Below are 21,932 nucleotides of genomic sequence, written 5' to 3'. Positions count from 1 at the left end.
TGTAATTGGGGTGCATCGCCTCGATGATGTAATGTATTGGGGTAAAAAAAATGTCCCATGAGCTTTGCAAAGGAAAACTGATCCAGGGAAGCAGTAGATGGTTGTCTGCAGGTTGACGAAAAGAAGGGGCGCCTCACCATACAGAGACAGATATATTATTGGGATAGAAAAATAATCACACAAGTATGAAGAACACGCATGATTAATAATGACAGATGTTTGAAACAGGCTCTGAGTGTTGTCAAACACAATGACTTCTGCCACCACAACATAAATTTGGTTCGATGACACTTTCCTACCCTGTGATATGCAGGCACTTAATATGAAATGAGGCACTTAATATACCCTGATATAGTGTGTGTGTGTTTTTCACAACTCTGTTTGAGGACTTTTTTAAAAGGACACATCTCTTCTCCTTTAAAATGACAACCAAGCAGGGAACCCAGTTTTGAAGTGTAAAACTGAGTGCAGGGTTTGCATTTCATAGTCGGAGATGCGTGATCTGACTCTCAGGGATCTGAACCTGGGTCTCCTTGTCTCAGGGGTTTTCTTCACTTGTTTACACTTGTTTTTTCCATGTTGCCTGCAGCCATTCAGCAGGGGAAGGAAAGGCTTCTGAGAGCCAGCGTGGTGTAGTGGTTAAGAGCGGTGGTTTGGAGCGGTGGGATCTGATCTGGAGAACCGGGTTTGATTCCTCACTCCTCCACATAAATGGCGGAGGCTAATCTGGGGAACTGGATTTGTTTCCCTGCTCCTGCACATGAAGCCAGCTGGGTGACCTTGGGCTAGTCACAGCTCTCTCAGCCCCACCAACCTCACAGGGTGTCTGTTGTGGGGAGGAGAAGGTGACTGTAAGCCAGTTTGATTCTTCCTTAAGTGGTAGAGAAAGTCAGCATATAAAAACCACCTCTTCTTCTTCCTGCTCCTGCTCCTTCGTCCTCTTCCTCCTCCCTGCCTCTAATCCATTTTCTCCTGCGAAAACCATGCTTGGGGGAAGTTATTTTGCCAATTTTTGGCCTCTCCTTTTTCTTAAAGCAATTCCCCACAGCAGCTATGTGGCTGCAGGAAACATGGGGAAAATAAGTGTAAACAAGTGAAGAAACATAATGTGTACCTGACCCCTATGTAGTTAACCCCTATAGGGCACTGGCTTGAATTAACTTTCACGCTTCCACCTGTTCCTCGGTTTTGAATGTCTGTTCCCTGAACTTTTGAATGCCCTATTTCTTCCAATCTCTCCCGCCAGGTCTTCAGGCGATGAGACCTGCCTGCTTCTTGCCCACACTCTGTCGGCATCTCCTTGCTCACTGCGTGAAGGTGAACGAATACCTTGAACTAGTGTGATGCTTGGCATCACTCCCAGAATCCTTTGCTTCTCTCTCCATGTCAGGCGTGATTGTTTACCGACTGCATCTCAGCTAATCCACATCAAACAGCATTTTTATTAATTCCTCCACTTTTTCCCAAATATTGTTCAAAGCCACTTCCAAGTTGAAAGACAAATTATGTAAAATAGTACACCTTTAAAACAAAACACAATAATATTCTAACCTAATACATTTATTTATTTAGGCTTTTTTAAAAAAATCCCGCTTTTGCTTCCCAAGGGAGACTCAAAGCCGCTTACAAAAATTACCGAACTACAGTTTAAATAAGCAACGTAAAGAGACAAAAACGCCAAAGAATTTGCAAAACAGCATGCTGAGCGGATCTTGGATCCATTGATCTGGCGCACACAAGTCCACAGGCTACAAGACATGGGCTAAGAACCAAGATCAAGATGCTTTGGCTTTAGGGTTGCCAGGTCCCTCTTCACCACCGGTGTGAGGTTTTTGGGGCGGAGCCTGAGGAGGGTGGGGTTTGGGGAGGGGAGGGACTTAAATGCCATAGAGTCCAAGGGCCAAAGCGGCCATTTTTCTCCTGGTGATCTGATCTCTATCGGCTGGAGATTAGTTGTAATAGCAGGAGATCTCCAGCCATTACTTGGAGGTTGGCAACCCGATTTGGCTTAGGCTTGCCAGATCTTGCATAATGGTTGGAGACCTCCCGCCGTCTGCTTACTGACCTTGCTACTGCTCGGCAGGGGGGAAAGGGGGGAAAGAGAAACCATACTATTGGTGCCATGCCACTTTCTGCACAAACCCGGAGATGATGTCACTGCATCAGCATGACGCTCTAGAATCCTGCCAAAACTCTGGTACAAGCATTTGATAGGACATCATTTCCCCTTTTCCCTGACCCCTCAATGGCAACTAATCATGATGGATATCTGCTCCCTCCAGTACCAGAGGCAGTATGCCTCTTTAGATCAGTTGCTGGGAACACGGGTAAGAGGATGCTGCGGCAGTCATCTTGCTTGTGGGCTTCCTAGAGGCACCTGGTTGGCCCCTGTGTGAAAAGACCGCCGGAGTTCATGGGCCTCGGTCTGATCCAGCAGGGCCTTTCTGATGTTCTTATGGAGGAGAGGGCTATCCATGGCTACTAGTCAAAATAGATATTAGCCATGATGCATACCTATTCTCTCCAGGATCAGAAGAGCAGGCCTATTATATCAGGTGCTGTGGAACATAGGCAGGATGGTGCTGCTGCAGTCGCCTTGTTTGTGGGCTTCCTGGAGGCACCTGGTTGGCCACGGTGTGAACAGACTGCTGGACTTGATGTGCCTTTGGTCTGATCAAGCATGGCTCTTCTATGTTCTTATGTATACCATAGAGTTTAGGAAAAACCTGTCCTTGCCCCGGTACCTCCCCCAAATCTCCAGGAATTTCCCAAGCCAGAGCTGGGAACCCTCCCATCATCCGGTCATAGAATCATAGAATCATAGAGTTGGAAGGGACCACCAGGGCCATCAAGTCCAACCCCCTGCACAATGCAGGAAATTCACAACTACCTTCCCCCTCCACACCCCTAGTGACCAGAAGATGGCTAAGATGCCTTCCCTCTCATCATCTGCCTAAGGTCACAGAATCAGCATTGCTGACAGATGGCCATCTAACCTCTTCTTAAAAACCTCCAGGGAAGAAGAGCTTACCACCTCCCGAGGAAACCTGTTCTACTGAGGAACCGCTCTAACTGTTAGAAAATTCTTCCTAATGTCTAGACAGAAACTCTTTTGATTTAATTTCAACCCGTTGGTTCTGGTCCGACCTTCTTGAGCAACAGAAAACAACTCGTCACCCTCCTCTATATGACAGCCCTTCAAGTACTTGAACATGGTTATCATATTCCCTCTCAGTCTTCTCCTCTTCAGGCTAAACATACCCAGTTCCTTCAACCTTTCCTCATAGGACTTGGTCTCCAGACCTCTCACCATCTTTGTTGCCCTTCTCTGGACACGTTCCAGCTTGTCTACATCTTTCTTAAATTGCGGTGCCCAAAACTGAACACAGTACTCTAGTTGAGGTCTAACCAGAGTGGAGTGAAGCGATACCATCACTTCACATGATCTGGACACTATACTTCTGTTGATGCAGCACAAGACTGCATTTGCCTTTTTAGTTACAGCATCACACTGCTGACTCCTGTTCAGTGTTTTGTCTACTAAGACCACACACTACTGCTCAAACAAGTCTCCCCCATCCTATAATTATGCATTTGATTTTTCCTACCTAAATGCAGAACTTTACATTTGTCTTTGTTGAAGTGCATTTTATTAGTTCTAGCCCATTTCTCCAGCCTGTCAAGATCATCCTGCATCTTGGCTCTGTCTTCTACAGTATTTGCTACCCCTCCCAATTTAGTATCATCTGCAAATTTAATAAGCATCCCCTCTATTCCTTCATCCAAATCATTTATAAAGATGTTGAACAACACAGGGCCCAGCACAGATCCCTGAGGAACTCCGCTAGCCACTTCTCTCCAAGTGGACGAGGAACCATTAACTAACACTCTTTGGGTACGATCTGTCAACCAGTTGCAGATCCATCTAACAATAATAGGATCTAACCCACATTTTCCCAATTTGTCAACTAGAATACTATGTGGAACCTTATCAAAAGCCTTACTGCAATCTAGATAAACTATGTCTACTGCATTCCCCTGATCCAGCAAGGTAGTAACTTTCTCAAAAAAGGAGATAAGATTAGTCTGACATGACTTATTCTTGAGAAACCCATGCTGGCTCTTAGTGACCAGATCCATCCTTTCTAAATGCTCAAGGACGGACTGTTTGATGATCGGTCAGTCCGTTCCAGAATGGCAATATGTCTCGCTTTTTCCAGAATGCCTGGAAACACAGCACTATCTCCCTAGGAAAGGAATTGCACAATTTGGGGGGATGGGCACTGACCGAAAAGGGGCCCCTCGGGGTTCCTTGCTAGTCTAGCCCCAGTCAAGACAGATTCCCTCAAGAAAGCCGGGGGAGCGTGTCCCCTTTTAACCGACTGAGCAAATTTTAACTGTCGGAGGCCTTTTATGCAGGGACTTTTCCTTGCGGTCACCCCCGCCAACTGCTTCAGGGCTTCCTTTTGATTATGCTTGCCTTGCTCTCCCCATGCGTTTTGCCTGCATTTTCCAGAATCTGGCTAAAACAGCTTCAGGAAGACATGTAGGGAGAGCGAGGCGACCTCTTACAGGCGGAATAGGCATGCATGATCAAAAGGAAGCCCCTTGCCTAAAAGGCCAGAGATTTCATGCTCAGTTGAGTGTCACAAACATATGACTCTGCCTTCTCTCCAGTCAGACCATTAGTCGGTACTGTCTACTCTGACCGGCAGTCGCTTTGCAGAGTCCTGGGCCGAGATGAGTCTTCTCCAGCCCCTGATCTATTTAACAGGGTAGGGCAGGGTTTGAATTTGGGATCTAAGGCTGCTAACTCTGGCTGGGGAAATTGCTGGAGGTTAGGTGGTGGTCCTTTGGGAGGGCAGCGTTTGGGGAGGGACCTCAGCTGGGGTGCGATGCCGCAGAGTCTGCCCTCCGAAGGTGCCGTTTCCTCCAGGGACGTGATCTCTGTGGTCTGGAGATCAGTTGTAAATCGAGGAGATCTCCAGGCCCCGCCTGCAGGGTGGTCAGCTTTCCAAGGCATGTGTTCTCCTTCTGAGCCCTTCCTGTGGCTCACTGGGGATTCGAACCCAGTTCTTCCCAGTCCAAGGCCATCGTTCTAACTATCACACAATACCTGGCTTGGCCTCCCCCAAAGCTCCCCCAAAGCTCATACACAACTATAGGAAAATAATTCGGAACTGGCTGTTTTGCTCATGTAACGTGTCGCTCTATGCCGGCACACGTTCTCAGGTTATCTGCCAAAATCTAAAAATATCAAAGGAAGAGATTTTTAGATTCCTTCTTCCCACCGGTGGAGCCAAAACCGCCTCTTCTCCACCCCCAGTCCGTCACACGTCCCGTCCCCCCCAGCCAATTGCTGTAGTTTTATCCCAAGCTGAAAGCAACCCCAAACAACAAACGTGGCGTCGACAACATGGAATTGGGAGAGGATGAAATCCTGTACTACGAGGCAGGAGAGAAGGCGGTCTGTGGCCATTTATTCTTGGTAATTAGCAGCGCATCCCAGGCTGAAGTGCCCCGCATATTTAATTGTTTTAGTTTTTCATGCTGAACCGTCATTCAGGAAGTGACTGCGAAGTTGGCGCATACCTGCTTCCCATTTCTTAAGAGCCCCTTTAACGCCACCTTTTGTGCTTGCTCCGCCCCCGCACCGAAGCATTTACTGAAGGAACCATGGAGAATCGCAAATGCGGCTTAGCTATGCAAATGACCATTGCCAATGGCTATGCAAACGAAGGAGTGCAGGCGAGTGGAGGTGGTGGTGAATTTCTCTTTTTGCATTGGGACCATGAATTGGCATTTTAAAGGTCGCATTTAAACAAAGAGCTTTGAGCGAACATCAAAATTGACCCTGCATAAATGGCCTGTGACTCGTTGGCCACTTTCAAAATGTTTCCCCTGCCTTGAGTCCTGGGTCACTGTTGGGAGGGAGGTGCGCTATAAAATAGGGTTGCCAACCCCTCCCAGAATTACATCTGATCTCCAGGCTGAAGAGATCAGTTGGGGAGGGGCTGTGGCTCAGTGGTAGAGCATCTGCTTGGCATGCAGAAGGTCTCAGGTTCAATCCCCAGCATCTCCAGTTAAAGGGACTAGGCAAGTAGGTGATGTTAAAGACCTCTGCCTGAGACCCTGGAGAGCTGCTGCCGCTCTGAGTAGACAATACTGACTGTGATGGACCAAGGATCTGATTCAGTGCAGCTTCATGTGTTCATGTGTATTCAGTCTCTATCACATTTGAGGGAAGGGGCTGTGGCTCAGTGGCAGAGCCTCTGATTGGCATGCAGAAGGTCCCAGGCTCAATCCCCACCATCTCCAGTTACCGGGTCTAGGCAAGTAGGTGCTGTGAAAGACCCCTGCCTGAAACCCTGGAGAGCCGCTGCCAGTCTGAGTAGACAATACTGACTTTGATGGACCAAGGGTCTGATTCAGTGTAAGCCAGCTTCATAGGTCTGATTCAGTATAAGGCAGTTTAATGTGTTCATGTGCCCTGGAGAAAATGGCAGTTTCGGAAGGTGAACATTATACCCTGTTAGGGTTCGGAAGGTGAGCATTATACCCTGTTAGGGTTCTCCACTATTACAATTGACCTCCAGACAACCAAGATCAGTTCCCCTGGAAAAAAAATGGCTGCTTTGGAGGGTGGACTCTAGGGCATTGCATCCTTGCTGAGGTCCCTCCCCTCCCTAACCCCCACCTCCCCAGGCTCCACCCCCCCCCCCAATCTCCAGGTATTTCCCAACCCAGTTTTTCCCCACTCCTACACATGAGCAGCGGACACTAATCTGGTGAACTGGGTTGGTTTCCCCACTCCTACACATGAAGCCAGCTGGGTGACCTTGGACTAGTCACAGTTCTCTCTGAACTCTCTAAGCCTCACCTACCTCACAGGGTGTCTGTTGAGGGGAGGGGGAGGGAAGGTGATTGTAAGCCGGTTTGATTCTTCCTTAAGGGGGAGAGAAAGCCGGCATATAAAAAACAACTCTTCTTCTTCTTCTTCTTCTTTGTGGGAGCAGTCAAGTTAGGGTTGCCAATTCTGTGTTGGAAAGGGCCTGGAGATTTGGGGTTGGAGCCTGGGGAGGGTGGGATTTGGATAGGGGAGGAACCTCAGTGGGGTATATTGCAATAGCGTCCACCCTCCAAAGCAGCTGTCCCCCACACCCCGGAACAAATCACTGTCATCTGGAGATCAGCTATAATTCCAGGAGATCACCAGCCCCCCTGCTGGAAGTTGGCAAGCCTAGTTCAAGCCAGTCAGGGGGTTCTCCACTTATGACCCCAAGGCCCTGGCAGCGACCCTACATAGCCAGCCTTTGATGCCGGGCTTGGACCTCTCCAAATTAGCTATGCTTAAACTGTTGAGTTCAAGCATAGCTAATGTTCAGGCTTTCCTCATCTGGAAATTGAAAATGTATTGATGGACCGTGGGGGGTTCTGCTGAAATAAAATCCCAGATTAGACTGCGCAAGCAGCTTTTGTAGACCCACCGGCACTGTAACGATTACACGCTTTCTCAGCTTGTACCTTTAGATGTATTTTAAAGCCAAATGTGTCACTTTTTCATGACGGTAAGAATGTTTTTCTCCTTTTTTCTTTTAAAGACGCAAAATGTTTACCAAATTCTTTTTTGTTCTGCTTTAAATTCTAATCTTCTGGCAAAGCTTATCTTGTTTATCTTAATTAAACGTACTGAGCTCTTGCAAAAGGCCTTTGGTTTGATCGAGCAGCTCTGCGCTCGCAAGGCTTAATTGCCAATTAGTCTTGTTTGGAAAAACCTCCACGTAGAAAAGAAATGCTTGGCAGCGCTTGAGATGCAAACGAAAGCAAGCAAGGAGGTGGTAGATTGAGTCCCTGGCAGCAATAGCCTGCCGCTCCTTACACGAAGAGTTGGTGCCCTTCTTAAGCCAGCATGGTATAGTGGTTAAGAGCGGTGGTTTGGAGCGGTGGACTCAGATCTGGAGAACAGGGTTTGATACCCCATTCCTGCACATGAGCGGCGGAGGCTAAGCTGGTGAACTGGATTTGTTCCCCCACTCCTACACACGAAGCCAGCTGGGTGACCTTGGGCAAGTTACAGCTCTCATAGAGCTCTCTCAGCCTCACCTACCCCACAGGGTGTCTGTTGTGGGGAGGGGAAGGGAAGGTGATTGTAAGCCGGTTTGAGTCTCCCTTAAGTGGTAAAGAAAGTCAGCATATAAAAGCCAACTCTTCTTCTTCTTCTTCTTCCGACTGGGAAGAATCCTTTTGCTGGACTGTGTGCTATACTTCAGTAACGCTTATAGACAGACTAGACCAGGTAGGGTTGCCGACCTCCAGGTACTAGCTGGAGATCTCCTGCTATTACAACTGATCTCCAGCCGAAAGAGATCAGATCACCTGGAGAAAATGGCCGCTTTGCCAATTGGACTCTATGGCATTGAAGTCCCTCCCCAAACCCCGCCCTTCTCAGGCTCTGGCCCAAAAAACCCCTGCCGGTGGCAAAGAGGGATCTGCCAACCCTAAGACCAGGGGTTCCCAGTGTGGTCTCCTTGGGCACGATGGCACCCGCCAGCACCTTTCCTGGTACCCACAAAGTACTTTTAAAAAGTAGGGGCAAGGTGGGGCATTTGCACAGCAGGGTTTCTGATTGGCTGTGCAGATTAAAAGGCATCCTGTTAAATAGAGCTTCCACCTGAAATGTCAAAGAGTTACTAATAGAGCTGGGGTATCCAGGTCCCTCTTCGCCACTGGCAGAACAGGCAGAGCCTGAGGAGGGCAGGGTTTGGGGGGGGGGGAGACTTCAATGCCATAGAGTCCAATTGCCAAAGTCCAATTTCCTCCAGGTGAACTGATCTCTGTCGGCTGGAGATCAGCGGTAATAGCAGGAGATTGCCAGCTAGTTAACGGAGGTTGGCAAACCCTAATTAGAGTTATATATAACCTCATCACCTGACATTTTGTGGTTGGCTCCGCCTCCTGCTGCAGCCATTTTGGGACTGTGCCCCTGTCTCCCAATTCCAAAGGTGCCTTCAGGATGATAAATGTTGGTGACCCTTGGACTAGATGCTCTCTGGAAGCAGCCTGTGTGCAAATTCTCATTCCCACCCCAAAGCTGTTCTGATGTCACGGAGTGCTCACAAACATTTCAGCTGCTAAAGTGATAGTCTGTGGCAAAATGGTCTACCAGTAGGTTCGTGGAAGGAAGCCCTAATCGGGAACACAGAGAACTGAAACCTCAGGCATCGGCTATTTTGAGATGGGTTGTAGTAAAAATGGCACCGTTTAAATGCTTCAGTTTCATGCTATAGTTTCATTGAGTCTGCAGCAACAAATATCGCATGGATACACCCACAGAAGCCTACTATAATTTCAGAAATGACCAACAAAGGAGGCCTTGTAAATAATGTTGCTTCTAGAAGGGAAAGGGAAGTCAGTTTGCTAGAGAACTCCTCACTCGGGGCATATGGACAGGATGAGCTTGGTAGGAAAAAAAGAGGAAAAGGTTAAGGAGAAAAGGTGGGTGGAGAGACCAGAGCCTGGCTAGCTGGAGGAAGGAAGGAAGACAGTAGAGTAAGCAGGGTTGCCAGCCTCCAGGTAGGGCCTGGAGTTCTGGAATTTTAGCTGATCCCCAGACTATCCAGATCAGTTTCCCTGGAGGAAATTAGCCAGATTTGAGTCCAGCGGCATCTTAGAGACCAAGATTTGGGGGATATACATTTTCAAGAGTCAAAGTTCCCTTTGCCAGATACCTGTCAACCATATACATTTAAACAGTCAGTCCCCTCTACAACTTGTCATTTCTATTTGGATTTCCTATAATTAAATACTCTTCTGCAAAACTTGGCCACTAACTTTTGTTAACCTGAGAAAATTCATCTTTAACAATGCTGTTCGCTCTAACAGATTCAGGATAACCAGTGCTCTTTCTTAAAAGAGGGCCAAGAATCTTCTCCCTCTCCTCCTTATAGTACCTACACCTGAGAAGGACACATCCCAGTGTTTCTGGTTCACCACTGTTGAAGGGACAGAGCCTTTGTGGGAGGGGAGTCTTTTTGAATGTCCCTTCTAATACTGCACAGGGCAGAGCCGAACATCAAGCTAGAGTAAATGCTCTCCTAGTAGTATTTCCTTCTAATATTGAAAGGTATGTTGCTGGGCAAGAGATGTACTTGGTTTTGACAGATGCCCCAAGAGCTTCAAGGCCTAAAAGAGAATGGAAAGTGTGCATTGATTTGAACTCTGATAGGCAGGATGATCAGGGGCCTGGAGACCAAGCCTTATGAGGAAAGTAGGGTTGCCAGGTCCCTCTTTGCCACCAGCAGGAGGTTTTTGGGGTGGAACCTGAGGAGGGCGGAGTTTGGGGAGGGGCTTCAATGCCATAGAGTCCAATTGCCTAAGCGGCCATTTTTTCCAGGGGAACTGATCTCTATCGGCTGGAGATCAGTTGTAACAGCAGGAGAGCTCCAGCAAGTACCTAGAGGTTGGCAGCCCTAGAGGAAAGGCTGAGGGAGTTGGGAACGTTCTCTCTGGAGAAGAGGAGGTTGAGAGGGGACGTGCTTGCTCTCTAAATGCATTTGTTTTTCAAATGTGTAGTCCGCCCTCCCCAGCAAGCCGGCCCAGGGCAGATAACATCATTTAAAGCCTAACAATCATGTAATAATAACAATAAAACCAGCATTAAAATTAAACCTTAAAACCAGTAAACAAAGATGGCGCATAAAACACCCTTTACTGTAAGGCCATTTATTCATGGAAGGTTTTGCATTGGATTTGTCACTCTATAGATGCACCTTTTCCCCATCTGAATTCCCAAAACTCTGCATGGCGGCTTATTGTTGAGTTTTGAGAATATGGATGGGGGAAAAGTGCATCTAAAGAGTGGCAAATCCAATGCAAAACCTTCCATGAATATTGGTTCTCGTAGGTTATCCGGGCTGTGTGACCGTGGTCTTGGTATTTTCTTTCCTGACGTTTCGCCAGCAGCTGTGGCCGGCATCTTCAGCGGAGTCACACTGGAGGACAGTGTCTCTCAGTGTCAAGTGTGTAGGAAGAGAAATATATAGTCAGAAAGGGGTTGGGTTTGAGCTGAATCACTGTCCTGCGAAAATTAACAAAGGTAATGTGCTAACCACAGCTGCTGGCGAAACGTCAGGAAAGAAAATACCAAGACCACGGTTCCACAGCCCGGATAACCTACGAGAACCAATGAACTCTGACCGTGAAAGCCTTCGACAATACTTCCATGAATAAATGGCCTAAGAGCCCCCACATAAATATTTGTAGAATGAGGGTTGGAAGCTGTTCCTGTTGGCAGGGGAGGATAGGACTCGCAATAATGGGTTTAAACTGCGGACGGAAAGGCCTCTGATCTGACGAGAGAAGGGCTGAAGCACATCAGAAGGTGGTACCAGCAAAACCAGGCGTCGTTGAGCTTTTTTGGGGGACTGCTTGTACCAGGAGAGGACTTGGCTAGGAGCACTGCTTCCCGAGACTTGAAGCAACGTCTCTAAAGTATTATTGGAATGCAACTTGCCATCTTGGCTTAATTAAAATTCAGCTCTAAACACACTGATTCTGTCACTTTAAAAATAGCTCCCGTTCTTTCCTATTCCACGCTCTTGATGATTTGCGGTTCCTCTGCAGGTGTACCAAACAGAGCAGCAAACACATTCCCATTCATTGCAGGTAAGGAAGTCTCTCACTCTTCTGTTACGAAGGATTCCTGCAAGTTGCGAGGGGTCAAACATTACGTTAGATCTGGGCCTTCTACACATATCCTTTCCAAATTGAACTGTAATAGCATGGAGCTGCAGAAATATTGCGATTTATCCTTAATTCTGCAAAGGCACCTCCCCCCAGCAAAACTTTCCACGCAAAATATTCCAGGCTCAATACTGGATGTTCAATTGTTTCTAGGGTTGCCAACCTCCAGGTACTAGCTGGAGATCTCCTGCTATTACAACTGATCTCCAGCCGACAGAGATCAGTTCACCTGGAGGAAATGGCCGCTTTGGCAGTTGGACTCTATGGCATTGAAGTCCCTCCCCTCCCAAAATCCCACCCTCAGGCTCCGCTCCCAAAATCTGCCACCGGCTACAAAGAGGGACCTGGCAACCCTAGTTGTTTCTCACTTGCCTTGAAAGCCCATTGCTGGGGTCGCCATAAGTCAGATACTTGACAGCACTTTCCACACGCATGCACATTTCTTTATTTACTTTCCTCCCAAAGGGGACCCACTGCATCTTACCTCCTTTGCCTCTCCTTTTATCCTCACGACAACCCTGGGAGGTAGGTCAGGTGGAGAGGAAGTGACTGACCCAGGTCACCCAGCAAGCTTCCGTGGCAGAATAGGAATTCAAACCTGTCTGTCCCAGATCCTATTTGTGTATCTGGAGCCAAGCCTACATCTCAATGTATTCCCATGGAAAGTCGGCATAGTGAGCCAGCGTGGTGTAGCCGTTAAGAGTGGTGGACTCTAATCTGGCTGACCTTGGGCAAGTTACAGCTCTGTTAGAGCTCTCTCAGCCCCACCTACCTCACAGGGTGTCTGTTGTGGGGAAGGGAAGGTGATTGTAAACAGGTTTGATTCTCCCTTAAGTGGCAGAGAAAAGTCAGCATATAAAAACCAACTCTTCTTCTTCATCTGGAGAACTGGGCTTGATTCCCCACTCCTCCACTTGAGCGGCAGAGGCTAGTCTGGTAAACCGGGTTGGTTTCCCCACTCCTCCACATGAAGCCAGCTGGGTGACCTTGGGCTAGTTCTCTCCGAACTCTTTCAGCCCCACCTACTTCACAAGTTGCCTGTTGTGGGGAGAGGAAGGGAAGGCGAGTGTAAACTGGTTTGAGACCTTAAAGGTAAAGGTCCCCTGTGCAAGCACCGGGTCATTCCTGACCCATGGGGTGACGTCACATCCCGACGTTGACTAGGCAGACTTTGTTTACGGGGTGGTTTGCCAGTGCCTTCCCCAGTCATCTTCCCTTTACCCCCAGCAAGCTGGGTACTTATTTGACCGACCTTGGAAGGATAAAAGGCTGAGTCAACCTTGAGCCGGCTACCTGAAACCAACTTCTATTGGGATCGAACTCAGGTCGTGAGCAGAGCTTGGACTGCAGCTTACCACTCTGCGCCACGGGGCTCTAATGAGACTCCTTAAAGGTAGAGAAAACTGGAGTATAAAAACCAACTCTTCTTCTAGTGTAGTGTCAAACAGGGACTGAAAAGAATAGGTTCAGATCCCCGTTCAGAGCTCAAATATACCGCACGATTTCATTTGCGATCATTTCAAAGTGTCCCCCCACTTTCTTTTGCAAATTTAGCTTGGCAGGAGTGCTTTATCAAGATGGAAAATGACATGGGGAGGGGGCCTTTTCCTCCCCTGCGATTTTCTTGCTGATTAACCCAGCCATAGTTGAACATCTGAAGATGCCTTCAACCCAGTCAGACTGATCTGACTGGCAGCCGCTCTCCCAGGTCTCAGCTGGAGGTCTCTCACATCGCCTAGTACCTGATCCTTTTAACTTGAAATGTCAGTTAAATCCTTTTAACTGGAGATACTCTACCACTGAGACAAACCCCTTCCCCTGAGTGTTCAATGAGACGAACCCCCTAGGGGGTTTACTTTTATTATTGGCTCTTTGGATGTTTAAAAATCCCATGCTGTACTGTATATTTAAAAGAGGGATATGTGGTGGTAACTTTGACTCTCTTTTTGGTTCCCTTTTCCTCACAATCAGCATCGTTGACTCAAGGAAGTCTGTGTCTCCCACCCAAAAGATGCTCTTAAAAACTTCATTAACCTCTGCCCCTCCTAAGCCAAAACAGCCACTTTCCAAGCCTGTGGTAATGTTAGGGGAGACAGCTGTGAATTATTTTTATAGATTTTGTGGGGTGGCACACAAGAAGATCATAGAATCATAGAGTTGGGAAGGGGCCACAGAGGCCATCTAGTCCAACCCCCTGCTCAATGCAGGATCAGCCTAGAGCATCCCTGACAAGTGCTTGCCCAGCCTCTGCTTAAAGACTGCCAGTGAAGGGGAGCTCACCACCTCCCTAGGTAGCCGATTCCAACTCTTACTGTAAAAAACTTTTTCCTAATATCTAGCCGGTACCTTTCCGCCTGCAATTTCAACCTATTATTGTGAGTCCTGTCCTCTCCCTGCCCTCCCCTAAGTGACAGCCCTTCAAATACTTAAAGAGAGCAATCGTGTCCCCCCTCAACCTCCTCTTCTCCAGACTAAACATTCCCAGCTCCCTCAGCCTTTCCTCGTAGGGCTTGGTCTCCAGGCCCCTGATCATCCTCATCGCTCTCCTCTGCACCCACTCCATTCTGTCCATGTCCTTTTTGAAGAGAGGCCTCCAGAACTGCACACAGGACTCCTGGTGCATCCTGACCAGTACAGTGTACAGCAGAACTATGGCATCTTGCGATTTCGATGTTATGCCTCTGTTGATAATTTAATGCACAATGTAATGTTAACTCACTTTCAGTGTGTAAAACTCTGTCCCACCTGACGAGTCCACAATGAAAGCATCAACTGGATTTTAGAAATGTTTGCGAAAGAGGAACCTTCTCCCAGGTTTGTAAAAGAGTTCCGAAGGAGCGGCCATTAAGAACATAAGAACATAAGGGAAGCCCTGCTGGATCAAACCAAGGCCCATCAGGTCCAGCAGTCTGTTCACACAGTGGCCAACCAGGTGCCTCTAGGAAGCCCACAAACAAGACGAGTGCAGCAGCATTGTCCTGCCTGTGTTGCACAGCACCCAATATAACAGGCATGCTCCTCTGATCCTGGAGAGAATAGGGATGCATCATGACTAGTATCCATTTTGGCTAGTAGCCACGGATAGCCCTCTCCTCCATGAACATGTCCACTCCCCTCTTAAAGCCTTCCAAGTTGGCAGCCATCCCCACATCCTGGGGCAGGGAGTTCCACATTTTAACTATGTGTTGTGTGAAGAAATGCTTCCTTTTATCAGTTTTGAAACTCTCACCTTCCATCTTCAGCAGATGACCCCGTGTTCTAATATTATGAGAGGGGGAGAAAAGCTTCTCCCTCTCTCATAATAATTCTTCCTTTCGGAGCCAGGCTTGAACTTCTAGATGTGAATTCTGCACAAATTCATGAAAAAAAAACATTTAATTTCCAAACCCTGGCATCAATTTTCAAGCCACTTCTGATTGCTTTCCACCCTGCCTTCATCTCGGGAAGGTGATAGCAAAAACCCACGTGACGCTCTTAAAAGATGTATTTTTAAAGGGGCTAATTGTGGAATATGAACATCTATTACCCAGCGAGAAAACAGAATGCTTGAAGTGTTAGACAGTAAAATTGTACACTTACCTGCAGTTAAGGTGTTTAAAAGTTTTGCACAAAACAATGGGCCCAGAACAATTTGTATCAGCCATGCTAGGAGCGTTTTCATTTCCCTGCATTTCTGAGTGTGTTTTAAACCTCGGGGGGGAGGAGAAACGAAGCATAAAAATAAAGAAGGCCCTTCAGTATACAGAGATTTATAATTGCAAAGTATATTTATGTAAATTCCCATCATCGCTGATAAAAAGTAAACAAAAGCTACTGATGACGGGCGGGAGGAGAACCTATATGTAACAATCAGTACCGGCTGTCAAAGAAATATCCAGGTTGCAGATTTTGACAGGTGAAAGTTTAATTCATATCTTAGCATTTGGGGTGGGGAGGGGTGGAAGCAAAAATTTCCCAGCCAAGCTCCTTCGGCACTTAATGCCACTTCTTGATTGATTTCAGCCATCTGTACAGCATTGCTATGTTTTATTAACTTATTTATTCACTTCACTTATGTCTTGCTTTTCTCCCCAGTCGGGACCCAAAGCAGCTCACGGTGTTCTTCTCTGTTTTATCCTCAGAGCCCTGGGAGGTAGGTTAGTAGGGTTGCCATCCTCCAGATACAAGCTGGAGATCTCCTGCTATTAGAACTGATCTCCAGCCGCTGGAGATCAGTCCCCCTGGAGAAAATGGCCGTTGTGGCAATTGGACTCTATGGCGTTGAAGTCCCTCCCCTCCCCAAACCCCACCCTCCTCTATGGCGAAGAGGGACCTGGCAACCTATAGGTCAGGCTGAGAGTGTGTCACTGGCCCAAGGTCACCCAGCAAGCTTATGTTGCCGTGCAGGAATTCGAACCTGGGTTTGGGGAGGGGAGGGACTTCAATGACATACAGTCCAATTGCCAAAGCGGCCATTTTCTCCAGGTGAACTGATCTCCATCGGCTGGAGTTCAGTAGAAGTAGCAGATCTCCAGCTAGTACCTGGAGGTTGGCAACCCTACCCATGAGCCCTGCTTTCCATGCCACCACCTGCAGTGGTGAGGAGGGTGGGAACAAGAGACAGGGCTTTTTCAGTGTTGGCACCTTGCTTATGGAATGCCGTTCCCCATGTGGCCCGCATGGTGCCTGAACAACTCTCTTTTAGACACCAGAGCCAAAATATTTCTATATACGCAGACTTTTAAGGAAGAGGTTGGTCTTTTAACGCCATTTTTAATCATCTGCTTTTAGTAGGGTTGCCAACTTCGAGGCGGAGCCTGGAGATCTCCCACTATTTCAACTGATTTCCAGACAATAAAGATCAGTTCCCCTGGAGAAAATGTCTGTTTGGGAGGGTGTACTGTATGGCCCTATATCCTACTGAGGTCCCTCCCCTCCTCAAAACCCACCTTCCTAGGCTTCGCCCTCAAAATCTCCAGGTATTTCCCAACCCAGTGCTGGCAACCCTCTTTTAGCCTGGAAAATTCATTTCAAGCAGCTTTGTGTTTTTAATTCAGGTTTGTAATTTTTGGTTTTAACTGACAACTTTTATTATTGTATGTTTTATTATGTGTTCTTTTGTAAACTGCCTTGGGCACTAGACACAGTTTTTCTTTTTCGTATCTTGGTTTGAAGGCACTTGTTTAAAAAATTAAGATGGAGGAACCAAAGCATCAGAAGTGGATTTTGGCTTGGCTTGAACAGGAACTGTTGTCCAATACCATTAGACATGATGTTTGCAGATAATGGGCTAGATCCATAAGTTTATTCAGCCTTGCTCAGGTATGGTTGCCAACTGTCAGGGACTAGCTGGAGATCTCCTGCTATTCCAAGTGATCCCCAGATGATGGAGATCAGTTCACCTGGAGAAAGTGGCCGCTATGGCAATTGGACTCTGTGGCATTGAAGTCCCTCCCCAAACCCCATCTTCCTCAGGCTCCACCTCTAAAACCTCCCACTGATGGCAAAGAGGGGCCTGGCAACCCTATGCTCAGGTCTTGCAAACTGATGACTGTAGCTTTTTTAATAGAGTCAATCCATCTCATGGTGGGTCTTTATCTTTTCCTGCTGCCTTCAGGTTTTCCTAGCATTATTGTCTTTTCCGGTGACTCTTTGTCTTCTCCTAATGAAGTACGATAGCCTCAGTTGTGTCATTTTAACTTCTAGGGAGAGTTCGGGCTTGATTTGATCTTGAATGCATGGAGAGGCTTATGTATAGAGTTGCCAGGCCCCCCTTCGCTACTGGCAGGAGGTTTTTGGGACAGAGCCTGAGGAGGGCAGGGTTTGGGGAGAGGCTTCAGTGCCACAGAGTCCAATTGCCAAAGTGGCCATTTTTGCCAGGGGAAGTAATCTCTATCAGTTGGAGATCAGTTGTAATAGCAGGAGCTCTCCAGTTACTACCTGGAGGTTGGCAACCCTACTTATGTACCAATTTTTGTGGCCTGTATTCCTCAGCTCCCTCGTGGCTGTGATTTGTCGATTGCTGAGTTTGACTTGAGCTTTTCTAGTTGGGTGCAGAATTGGCAGAATGATGCGCTGTCTCATGTGAGTCACAGCTGGAGCAATCAGCAGGAACGTGCATTTCATGTACGCTGCAAGGACAGAGCATGTCGAATCGAATTGCAACCTTTTTTAAAAAGCAAGTTATGAGCGGATCATTTGGGGAGGGGAATCTGTTGCTGTATGACTCGAGTCCTCGTGACATATCAGGTGCATAGAAGGAAAGGGACAATTGTATGTTTATCAATGTCTAGGGTTGCCAACCGCCAGGTACTAGCTGGAGATCTCCTGCTATTATAACTGATCTCCAGCCGATTGAGATCAGATCACCTGGAGAAAATGGCCACTTTGGCAATTGGACTCTATGGCATTGAAGGCCCTCCCCTCCCCAAACCCTGCCCACCTCAGGCTCCTCCCCCAAAAACCTCCCTCCGGTGGCAAAGAGGGACCTGGCAACCTTATCAAGTTCCCCAGTTCAATAAAACAATAGGCTATGAGGGTGGAAATGAGCATTTACAAGCCGCAATGAGCTATAGGCGAGCCACTTATGATTCACGGCCATCAATGCTAGCACTTATGAACTCTCCAGGTAGTTTTGCAAACCTCTAGTTGAGGACTGGAGATCTTCTGGAGTTACAACTGTTTTCCACACTAGAAATATAAATTCCCCTGGAGAAAATGGCTGCTTTGGACTCCGTGGCAATATACCTGGCTGAGGCCTCTTCCCTTCCCAAACTCCACCTTCCCCGGCTCCACCCCTAAATCTCCAGGAATTTCCCAATCTAGAGATGGCAACCGTATCTCCAGAAGCAACTGCAGCAATATGCAAACATCCAGAGAGGAAGTTGATCAGACAATCATGCCAATCACTACTAGCTCTTATGAACTCTCCCAAAGCATCTGTGGACATATTCAAAGTCCTGGGAGGCAGTGTTGTATAGTGGTTACAGTGTCAGACTAGGATCTAGGTGAACTGGGTTCAAATTTCCACTCAGCCTTGAAATTAACTGGGTGACCTTGGCCCAGTCTAAGGTTGCCAACCTCCAGGTGGTGGCTGGAGATCTCCTGCTATTACAACTGATCTCCAGCCGATAGAGATCAATTCCCCTGGAGAAAATGGCCACTTTGGCAATTGGACTCTATGGCATTGAAGTCCCTTTCCTCCCCAAACTCCACCCTCCTCAGGCTCCACCCCAGAAATCTCCCGCCGGTGGCGAAGAGGGACCTGGCAACTCCAGGATGGTCATTTCCTCTGAACCTAACTTCTCTTTTAGAGTTGTCATGTGGGGTGGGGGGAGGGACTATATGCACCTCCCTGAGCTCCTTGGGGAAAAGGCAGGATAAAATTAGACAGAAAATTTGCATTTGCAAAGGAATGGAGAAAATGGTGGCAGCGTGCAGCTGAATGTCCTAAATGACGCCCTGCTTGTAATGATATTTGCTGCATGGCAAGACGTTTTTGCAAAGTCGCCACTGTCTACCTTGCAGAATCTACCATGCTTCATAACCATTCTGGACATTTCTTTACATGAGCTTCCTGTCCCCTTGCATGGATAGTTGGATAGGCAGAAGTCTCCCCTTTCCAACAAGGAAGTGTCACCACTCCTACCGACATTTATTTTATTTATTTATTTTATTTGACTCGTACCCCACCCTCTTTCCTGGCCAGGCCAGGCTCAGAGCAGCTGACAGCTGTCAGAATAACCCAGCAAATATAATATAAAAATTCAATACAACAGTACATTGTTAAAACATAAGACATTTAACAATAATAATAATCGACAAAACCCATAAAACCAATTGGCGCATATCGATAGTCCACTGGCTCACAGAGAGTCAAGGGGGGGAAAAGAGATTTTTTTTAATATGCTGACTTTGTCTTCCACTTAAGAGAGAATCAAACCGGCTTACAATCATTTTCCCTTCCCCTCCCCACAACAGACACCCTGTGAGGCAGGTGGGGCTGAGGGAGCTGTGACTAGCCCAAGGTCACCCAGCTGGCTTCATGTGTAGGAGTGGGGAAACTAATCCAGTTCACCAGATTAGCGTCCACTGCTCATATGGAGGAGTGGGGAATCAAACCCAGTTCTCCAGATTAGAGTCCACCGCTCTTAACCACTACACCAATCTGGCTCTCAGTCGGGACCCCACTAACAATCAATAAGATAGAACAGAAACAGAAAAAAGGTGATTCACAGTGGGTAGCCATGTTAGTCGGTCTGCAGTAGTAGAAAAGAGCAAGAGTCCAGTAGCACCTTAAAGGCTCACAAAAAGATTTTCTGGCAGGGTATGACCTTTCTTGAGCCACAGCTCACTTCTTCAGAAAGCTCATACCCTGCCAGAAAATATTTTTGTTACTTTAAGGTGCTAATGGACTCTTGCTCTTTTCTACTAGAAAAAAAGTTGGGCGGGGAGGCTAGAATATATGCACCGTTGCTGGCCTCAACTGCAGGCCTGGCGGAACATATCGGTCTTACAGAACATGTCCCAATGACCTGGTCAGATCCACCCTTCTGATAACACTGAAAGATATTTCTGTCCAGGAGAGCACAAACATGAAGCTGCCTTATACTGAATCAGACCCTTGGTCCATCAAGGTCAGTCTTGTCTACTCAGACCGACAGCGGCTCTCCAGGGTCTCAGGCAGGGGTCTTTCCCATCACCTACTTGCCCAGTCCCTTTAACTGTAGATGCTGGGGATTGAACCTGGGACCTTTTGCACGCCAAGCAGATGCTCTACCACTGAGCCGTGGCCCCTCCCCTAATGTTGCTTGTCCTCCCCACCCACCACTAGCACTGTTTAAAAGTCATGATGTTGTGGTGGAATTCTTTTGCTGGGTGCAGTTTGCACAGAGGTAGGGCACAATGTGTTTTTTTTTAATAAATAAGTAGCTTTGGTACAAGCTTTAAAGAGATTTAAAAATAAATGGCAGCCTCTGGAAAAAGATTTCCCTGCCGTTTGCTGCCTGCGTGGGGCACAGCAAGGGACTGGCTAACGGGGCCTCCCTCCGAGGGGCCTCCTTCCCCCACGGTCTCAGTGGTGGGGCAGTCCTTCCTCCATCCCTTCTCTCCGCTTTGAGGAGACACTGGCTCTAAACAAGCCCTGGCGCTGGCACCCAGGGTCCTGCAGCAGCTCCAGCGTGTTTCGGACTTCACCACAGCATGGTGGTGGCACCGGCAATGGGGCTTCTCTCCCTGGCACCATGTGGAGGTCATTCATAGCACCTCCTGCCTGGTCCTTGTTAGCTGGAGATGCCGGGGATTGAACCGGGCACTTTCTGCATGTCATGCAGATGGTCTGCCACTGAGCCCGAGGGAACATTGCATGTTACTGTCTCAAGAATACTGTCAACTGCTTTGGACAGCTAACAGATAACCGATTCTCCATTTTGGTTGCAGGTGCCAGAGCCGATGAGCTGGTGGTTCTGCAGACCCAGGGACCCCTGCGGCTGACTGCAGGAGAGACCCTCACGCTCAATTGCACGTTGACTGGGTTCGGGCCCCCCGGGGGCGTCAGATGGTACAAAGGCTTAGACCGAGGCCAACCTCCCGTTTACAACGATAAAGGAGCACCTCTGCCCCGAGTGGTCAGGATCGTTCCTCAGTCGAACACAGACTACAGCATCCGCATCAGCAACATCCAGCCAAAGGATGCCGGGACCTACTACTGCGTGAAATACAAGGCAGCAACCCAAGAGACAGAATATAAATTGGGAAAGGGCACAGAGGTTTCGGTGATCGGTGAGTACCATCCAAACCCCATTTATGACAGACTGTGCATGGGGCAAGTAGACGGTGAGTGCCTCTTGCCTCTCTGAGCTTGGCCCCCTCCCCCAGAGGAATCTTAACTCTTGATGTGCCGAAGGGCCTTTTGGGGCAGCCCTTTGCCTCAGCCATCAGAGCCATTGACTGGGAGAGAAAGAGAAAGAGGGGGGTTTCCCTTCTGAAGGGAGGCCGGGGGATTTTTCTCCTCACCACTGCTGAGCTGCTGTTCCCCATCCCCCCTTCCTTCCTTCCTGTCCTGATCAGCTGAACCACCAGCCATGGGGGAGGTTCAGCACAGGTGTCCCTTACAGTCTCTGGGTCCAAGTTTTGGAAACATGTAGAGTTTAAGAGGCACAGGAAAGGGTGGGGGGAAGGAACACAAATAAAAAGAAAATAGTTTCTAATCT

General features: G+C 47.9%; 1 protein-coding gene across 1 annotated transcript in view; it reads left to right on the top strand.

Annotated features, from left to right (window-relative positions):
* LOC130473394 (tyrosine-protein phosphatase non-receptor type substrate 1-like) overlaps positions 1-21,932 on the top strand; it is a 149,045-nt gene that overhangs the window by 92,931 nt on the left and 34,182 nt on the right. The window contains exon 4 of the mRNA XM_056844914.1: positions 21,160-21,501. Coding sequence (XP_056700892.1) covers positions 21,160-21,501 — 342 coding nt within the window. The remainder of the gene's footprint in view (positions 1-21,159; positions 21,502-21,932) is intronic.

The sequence above is a fragment of the Euleptes europaea genome, chromosome 2 (assembly GCF_029931775.1).
Source record: "Euleptes europaea isolate rEulEur1 chromosome 2, rEulEur1.hap1, whole genome shotgun sequence".
NCBI lineage: Eukaryota > Metazoa > Chordata > Lepidosauria > Squamata > Sphaerodactylidae > Euleptes > Euleptes europaea.
This window is presented reverse-complemented; position numbering and strand designations above follow the sequence as displayed.